This window comes from Paralichthys olivaceus, chromosome 10, assembly GCF_024713975.1.
Source record: "Paralichthys olivaceus isolate ysfri-2021 chromosome 10, ASM2471397v2, whole genome shotgun sequence".
NCBI classification, from domain to species: Eukaryota; Metazoa; Chordata; class Actinopteri; order Pleuronectiformes; family Paralichthyidae; genus Paralichthys; species Paralichthys olivaceus.
In genome coordinates this window covers 18,420,015-18,428,368 of record NC_091102.1, presented here as the reverse complement: position 1 = coordinate 18,428,368, position 8,354 = coordinate 18,420,015, and the positions used below count along the sequence as shown (strand labels likewise).

At 42.6% G+C, this 8,354-nt stretch overlaps 1 protein-coding gene across 1 annotated transcript; it reads right to left on the bottom strand.

Annotated features, from left to right (window-relative positions):
* Positions 1–435: 435 nt before the first annotated feature.
* On the bottom strand, positions 436–7,341 carry asb1 (ankyrin repeat and SOCS box containing 1). The gene is made up of 5 exons (XM_069533308.1): positions 7,047–7,341; positions 5,841–5,979; positions 3,913–4,215; positions 2,771–3,153; positions 436–1,610 (listed from the first exon to the last, which is right to left on the bottom strand). Exons 1-5 carry the CDS (start codon positions 7,324–7,326, stop codon positions 1,480–1,482), a joined length of 1,236 nt encoding a protein of 411 aa, XP_069389409.1. The 5' UTR covers positions 7,327–7,341; the 3' UTR covers positions 436–1,479.
* Between the last annotated feature and the right edge of the window lie 1,013 nt (positions 7,342–8,354).

Here is an 8,354-nt window from a genome sequence, read left to right as displayed (position 1 = left end):
TTTTTTCCCAGACAACCCTGCAAGATAGAAAATCAGACCCTCATGTTAGAACGACTATTTGAAGAGGCTTCATGTGACTCTGATCAGGTCAGATCAGGGCTTATGTTATTGTTTAGTTCTAAATGATAATCTGGATCACTGGATCAGAAGCCTGCAGCACCTGTGGGTTTGTTGCCCTGATATTGATGGACGGGGTCTCTTTTCTGCCAAACCTGAACTCCAGACTCTATCCATGACATTTACTGAGATATAATGGACTAGAGCAGATCTTGGAACGGGTTGTGAGTGAAGGAGGAGCAACAATGTGCTCATGTAGATTTCAGGAGATGGCCAACAGAACAGGAAGCACGGAAAGTGACCTTACTTTCGAAGAATCTCTGGTGGCACATTAGCCCACCCACGTGGTTTTAAACAATTAACACACAGGAGAGAATGTAGAAGTATTCACATTTCATATGGAAAATAAAGATGGGATATACAAAGCAAAATGCATGGACATTTCAACATGTTGAACAGTAAACATATGAGACAGATAACAGTCTCACATAAAGGGCAGCTTTCTTTTCAATAAATACAAACTTATTCTATTCTTTCATAAATACATTTTACTTTTCAACAGATTGTGAGCGTCAACAGAGGAAGATTCACTGGCTTTAACAAAACTGTTTGAAAGCTTCTGATTGTAACTGTAAACTTGCTTCTTTAGTTTTGGTCAGGATCCAGGAGCCTAAACAGCTCATTTAAGATTAATACATGTGTTTTTCCTTTCATACATGTACGTAATTGTTCTGCTTTATCATTGGTAGTTCTGGTTTGTTCAGTCTATAAGTCAATTTTCCAAAATTTAAGCTTAAGGCATTCAGCAAAAAAAATTAAATATCGTTCACCACCCCACACTAATGTAAACACAGTTTATACTGTTAGAAGTTAGAAGTTTGCAGGCTCCAGCCCTTACGTTGTCAAGCTAATCCACATGGCTAATGCATAACGAGAAGCTAAATAATAACACTGGCTACTGATCTGCTAAATTGAACAATGATGAGCTGAACTCTGGCTGAGAGTTGGTAAACGGTTGAAAATGTACGTTTACTACAGATAAGTGAGCAATCCAAGGAGCTGGAGCAATGTTACTCTGCATCTAAAGTGGATATCTATTACATGGCATGTTTCAATAGCAAAACAAATGACATTCTCAGTGTGGTAAATGAGCTTAAACACACTATTTAGTATGACCATGACATTTCCTGGTAAACATTTAGGATATAGACACACATTTTCCACAATACAGGACACAGCGAGGCTTCTTCGATAAGTTAGGAAGCATTTCATTCAATTATTACAGGAACAGGAGTGTTGAAGAAATTATATTAAGAGCAGTTTATTATTAGAAAATAATTAGGTGTTTTGCAGCTGTGTGGCCTGTATTTGAGATTGACTGAAGGTTTGCGTAGGATGTCGAAGACGAGAAGCTGCGTGGTGTCAATTTCTGTGAAGCAGGAACTTCTTGATTGGCTCTGGCAGAGGTAACGAAGGTATGTGGATGAGGCGACTCTTGCCCATCGCTTTACGGATCCTGATCCGACACAAGTGCGTCAGCCTGCGAGGGCGTCCTGACAAGAGAGGAAGCAAAAGAGGGAGCTCCTTAGCAGCTGCACTATGATAACAGGGTATTTTTTCTTTCATATCATCATGTAATTATCTCAGTGTGAAACTTTTTTTATTTGCCTTTGTCAGTCATGTAGTTACTACGTGGGGTTTATAGTCTCAGCTGTCAATGAGTGGTGTGAAATGATGATGATGTTAATTCTAACAAGCATTAAAGGCTCAGTGTGTAGAATTTAGTGACATCTAGTGGTGGAGTGTCACGTTTCAGCCGAATACCCCTCATCTCAGCCTCCTCTTCAAAACATGAAATAAAACCTTCAGTTGTCATAAAAAGTCAAAAGGTGTTGAGTTTGTCCAGTTTGGACTACTGATGCAAATATAATGTATTTAAATACAAAGGGCTCATTCTAGGGTAAAGAAACAACTATTTGTACAATTTAGCTGAAACTATCTAGTCAAACCATCTCTAGGATTATTTTATATAACCAATAGATCCCTTTCACCTAAATCTTACACATGGACCTTTAAGAGGAAGATTCAGGATTGTGAGTTATTATAAAATGTCTGAGTTGAAGTCATTGAACCACTCCAGATATTTTAACTTGTAAATGGACTGTATTTCTAAATGTTTCTATTCTTATCAACCCTTCAAAGTGATTTACAGTAATGACCACATTCACCCATTCATGCACATTCATAAAGACCTTCTATATGCTGCCCTTTTTTCTATCACACACTATTCACACACTATCGGCACAGATGTAAGGGGCAATTTGGAGTTCAGTATCTTGGACTGGAGGAGCCGAGGATCAAACCACCAACCCTCTGGTTAGTGAACAACCCACTCTACCTCCTGAGCAACATCCTCCAACTTGTCATTGTAGGACATCCACAAATGTTAGAAATAACATTATCTGTAGCTCTGCTGTACTCAGGTCAGTCGGTCATGACAGTGTGATAGTGAGCCAACTCTCACAACAACCACCTCTATGTTCAAAATGACTCCTACTCATTCACACTCTGTATTAGACTGTCAGTTCTTTACTGAATGATGTGCAGCTCTTTGAGAGTTTAGACACATGTTATTCATCGCAGTCACTCACAGTCACAAATGGGACTTTTCACATCCACACAAATTATTGAACGACACATTATTTTTACTCACTCCTCGCCTCCAGGAAGATCCTGAGGGCCTCAGGATCCACTTTTCTTCGATTAGGAGCCTCCAGTGCTGACTCATCCCAGGGCACAAGAGCCGGGTTGGCCCCGTGGTCCAGCAGCAGGTGGATGAAGGCCACCTCACATCCGTGACGCAGCACGGCATCCAGCAGGCAGGAAGCCAGGCCGCGGGTCAGAGCCTCGTGGCAGACAGGCCCGTTGTAGTTGAAGTCGGGCTGCGCGCCGGCCTGGAGCAGCAGCTGGAAACAGTGGAGGTGGTGGTAGGCAGCGCTAATGTAGAGGGGACACACCACCAAAGTGTTGAGGGTTCGGGCGCTTAAGAGGAGCCGAGGGCCCAGCTGGTGGTCCATGTCTACATCAGCATTGAACCTGAACAGAGAGAGAACCATGGATATAGTTTTACAACTTGTTTGTTTAACATCTTCAGATAACACCTGAGAGAGGGTATTTTCACTATAAATATGTGAACTGAATTTGAGTACAAAAATGTTGATATTGAGGAATGCATCTAGATTCAAAATGAGATGGTATGTAGAGGGCAGAGAGTGTATGTCTTCTCTTTAGGTTTTCTTCATATTAATTTGATTACTGTCCTTGAACTGATGTTTTGAATAATGTCAGGTGACAGAACTTCTGCCTGGAGCAGTGAAAACCCTGCAGATCAAAAAGTTAACCTTTACACAATCTGCAAGAACAAAAAATAAAACATATAAATAAACTCCAGATAATCTGTGAGAACGAAAATGTCCAAGTCAGAGGCTCCAGACTTTCTCTGGAGTTAGCACCCACAGTAAAAATTCAGAAAGAGCCCGTGGGAGAAAACAGCAGGAGATCCTCTGGATGATGGATGATGGATAATGGCAAGTGAGTGGGTGTGTTGATGATGCAAAACTGAAAAAACAACAACAAAGATCTCAGGATGAAAAAGCGGTGCCATACGTATGGACCCAACTGTACAGACATTCTCTTACCTGTCACCAATTTTCAATCGTGAGACACGAAACAAGACTGAGATAAATTATATTTTCCAGTATTGTGTGTAAACTCCTCTCATTCAACCTGTTTATGAAAGGTAAGAATACATTTAAATGTTCTGTTTTAACACAGATGTAAATCACCAGTCCTCACCGGATGAGCTCCTGCAGAATGTCCAGCCTTCCCACCCGCGCAGCGTGGTACAGGGGGGTGCTGCGGTGGTGCCGGCTTCCGTTGGGATCCGCTCCGGCCTCGAGGAGGATCCGGGCGCATTCCAGGTGACCGTTAACCACGGCTACGTAGAGCGCCGTTTGGCCTTTGACATCAACTAGGTCCACCTCGGCTCCCTGGGCGATCAGATAGGCCACGCAGACAGCGTGTCCTGCTGTGGCTGCGATCCGCAGAGGTGTGCAGGGCAGACAGCCACAACACCACACAGACTTCTCATTGATGCGTCTGGCAGTGAAAGAGGGAAGTGGATATTAGCTGTAGAACTAGATCCAACAAATTAGGAGTTGTCATACTTACACTCCAAACCACATAAAAAAAACACATTTCAATTCAATTCAATAAATCTGTTCTTAAATTCCTTGTCACAGGGTTGATTTAAAAAATGTGAGTATAAAGTTTTACTGCTCACTTCCAAATTGTTTCATGGAGCTGCTCCAAATACACAACAAATATGATAAGTGCAATCTAACCCTGAGACCTTTGAGATCACTGGTGTTCGGTCTGCTGGTGGTGCCCAGGACAAGGTCTAAACATAGAGAAGCAGTTTTTAGTTCCTACTCAGCAACAGCATGGGAACCAACCACCTCATGGTCTTAGGATGGTCTCCTTCCATTGCACCTTTTAAATCCAGATACAAAAACCTATCTATTCACAAGTGCATTAGACTTAACTATTTTACAAGTTCGTACCCTCATTGTATTTTGTTCTATTTTTATTTGATTGATTTTATTCATTTTATTTGTCTCCAGAATTATTTAGTATACAGATTCATCCTACTTGTACCTCTTTTAATCTACTCTTTTGTGTGTGTGTGAAGTACTTTATAAACTTGTTTAGATAAGTGCTTTACAAATAAAGTTCCTATTATTAGTACTCTTGTTTTAATCTCTTTTATTTTGCTTTCTAATTTTGAATTGATTTCTTTAAATGTTGTCTCTGTGTTGATTTTAATGTCCCTGTATAGCACCTTGAATTGTACCACTGAGTAAGAAATGTGCTTTAAAAATAAACTGCCTCACTTTAAAAATATCATTGTTTATTTACCAAAATTATGTGATAGAATAAATGGCTTTCAGAAGTACTGCTTTGGCCTAGTGGAGAGAGGCGGTACAGGGAAAACCCATTGAAGTGAAACTATTTTACTGAAATAACAGCTTGGTGTAAACCTTGTGTAAGAGACATGAACTTTAGTCTCAACCAGTAATAATGGGTTGGTTGTGTGTGGAGATAGAAAGCAAGTAAGATGTATGATTGCTGCACACAACCACCGTGGGGATGAGGTTCAAAGTGGGCTGACCACTGCAAGGTGTGTGTGTGTGTGTGTGTGTGTGTGTGTGTGTGTGTGTGTGTGTGTGTGTGTGTGTGTGTGTGTGTGTGTGTGTGTGTGTGTGTGTGTGGCACTATGCTGATCCAGCCTCTGACTCTGCAGGTTCCAGTGTCTCTATATGTGGACAGTCGGGACGCCACTTGCTCAAGTGAAGTGCTCATGTTTGTGTGCCTGCTGTGGTCACAGTCTAAAAGTAGTGAGGAACCCACCATTACAAAAAGTGATGAAGCCAACAGCACCCGACATGTGGCCTGTGTGATGCACGTACAGTATATTAAGACTGTTGTGGTGTAGATATGTAAGGACACACTCTTCAGAGCGTGTGTCTCTCCAGCCATCACTCAGCAAACATGCTGAGCAAAAACCCACACGGCTCAGAAACCACAAACCACTCTGTGCCACACATGAGCGCACTGGACGAAGAGCTACGACTTCTGCAGCAGTCACATGCACACACACACTGAACAATGACAAACACCATGGATTCCTAAAGTCCTCTTCTGCACGTACAACTCTGCCTCACCGTCTGAAGCCGTCTTCCTGCAGCAGGTTCCTCACCGTGTCCAAATCTCCGACGTAGGCAGCGTTGTGTAGCCGCATGTCGTCCTGCTCCAGAGGTTTGTCGCAGAATTGCTCCTGAAGCCATTCCTTCAGGTTACGGCCTGATGAGGACACAGATCAAGGCATCAGAATCGTAACGCCTGTTTTTGGCCAGGTCGAATAATCCAATAATCATATATCACATGTCATCCACACAGAAGAGGATGTACACTAAATAATTAATGTGTTCCATTTATGCTTTCAAACAGAAGCTGCCTCAGCTGCAGAGTGTTTTCCAATTGGAGACTGCATCAACAAAATCTCACAGAGCTGGATGTTGGGCGAGGATCCTGCTTTTGAGTACTATTCTCTAAACATGGGATTTTATTCTGTAAAGGTCTGAGTGTCAGAGCTGAATGTGTAAACAAATTCTGCAGTGGACGCATTCCTAATGTTTAATGTTATAATAATTATTTGACATGTGTTCCTATTACTGAGTAATAAAAAAACATATGCAAACAGCTCGTCCTTGTTAGATCAATCAATTATAACAGTGTCATTTTTGGTAAAATGGTACGGTAACCATGGCAACCACATTACACCCCTGGAAGTTTAGATGTTTACTGGATCTCTGGACCACACCTCATTACTCACACACACTCACACACACTCACACACACTCACACACAATCACACACACACACACAGTCTTGTCTCCATGACTTCAGAGGACATCACATTCACTTCACTTGATCTCCAGGAGACTTACTCTAACCTAACCATGGTAACTACTTGCCTAACCCTAACTTAGCTGAAACATTAAATACAAATTCAATGATTTATGTTATGGGGACCTACTTTTTGTCCCCATAAGGAAGACAAGTCCCCATAATGTGACTGTGTAAGCAGATTAAGGTCCTCACACGTTTGTGCAGCTGTCTTTATTAGGACTTTCCATGGACGTTCATTCACTGTGGCCAAGCAAACCAAAACCTTATCCCTAACTTAAACCAGGACCTAAGACATCATGTCTTACCTCAGTAGGACCGTGCTACAGTCCCTATGAGGGCTACTGGTCCCGACAGGGTCTGTGAAAAAGGTCCTAATGAGGTAAAACACGAGTACACACACACACACAGGGTACAGATGTGCACTGTTGTGAGGACTGATGACTCATGTCCTCTGTTACCTGCAGCGGTGGCACCGGGCAGATCCGACACAGTGATGAGCGGGGGGGAGTTGATACTGGGCGGGTCGTCACCGTCCGCCGGTGCCTCTGGGCCAGAGTCCGCCATGATCCTGGTCCCGATGTGTCCTGAACACCGACGACCCTGGAAACACCGACAACACGGGACACACCGAGAACACTCGCCCCTCGTCTGTGTCGCCTGAACAACAGACGGTCCGGATCCCACAGGACGACGCTGCAAAAAATAAATAAACAAACGTGACTGAGTGCATGACGTCATCCGCTCCGCACACTTCCTGTCTACGTTCAGCTGCACGTAGTTAAAGAGGGCACGTCGTTTTATACTGAAGAGATACCTGCTTGTATATATAGAGTAAATGTGTAAACTTGAGTTTTATTTATTAGGAGCATATGATCTGATGATGATAGGAGCTATATGTCTATACAGTGTCAGTCTTCTTCACATGCCAACAATACAAGTAGTATACTTTATTTTGTTGGATAGAGGAAAGACACATTTTTAAAATGATAAAACACCCAATATGGGGTGTGTATTTTAATGACTTTTTAAAAATTGTTCAGTAATCAGAATCAGAATCAGAAATACTTTATTGATCTCTGGGGGAAATTGTGTTTGTTACAATTGCTCCAAGGGTAAGAAATATAGCATATAAGATTAAAAATAAAATGTAAAATAAAAGAATATGAAATATGTACAATATTGTGCGTGCTGTACATTGGATATTTAGTGCACAGTCATTACAGTGCAGTCATGACTGTGCACTAAATATCCAATCACTCTGTTGACTCAGAGTTTTTCAGAGGGAGGAGTTGTATAGTTGGATGGCCACGATCTCAGCCTTGCACTGAACATGCACCTGTGTTTGACCAGCACATCATGGAGAGGGTGGGAGACATTGTCCAGGATGGCGTGTAACTTATACAGCATCTGACACCACCATCAGAGAGTCCAGCTGGCCTAGGATCAGTTTGTTGAGTCTGGTGGTGACCGCAACCCTCAGTCTGCTGCCCCAGCATGCAACAGCAAACAGGACTGGTTACCACAGTCTCATAAAACATGCTCAGCATAGGCCGGCAGATGTTGAAGGACCTCAGTCTCCCCTTGATGTAAAGGGCATCAGTTGTCTTAGCCCAGTCGAGTTTACGGTCTCTGAACATTCCCAGGTATTTATAATCCTCCACACTGTCCACGCTGGCCCGTGGATGGAAACAGGGGTCGTCGGTGTCCTGACCCTCCTCAGATCCACAACCAGCTCCTTTATCTTTGTTGAGCTGCTTGCTGATACA

Excerpts from the sequence above, each read along its gene's own strand:
- asb1 (XM_069533308.1), bottom strand. The coding sequence starts at position 7,326 with ATGACGTCATGCACTCAGTCACGTTTGTTTATTTATTTTTTGCAGCGT. Across the intron at positions 5,980-7,046 it reads GCCCGGTGCCACCGCTGCAG|GCCGTAACCTGAAGGAATGG; the intron begins GTAACAGAGGAC and ends TGTCCTCATCAG. Across the intron at positions 1,611-2,770 it reads GATCTTCCTGGAGGCGAGGA|GACGCCCTCGCAGGCTGACG; the intron begins GTGAGTAAAAAT and ends CTCTCTTGTCAG.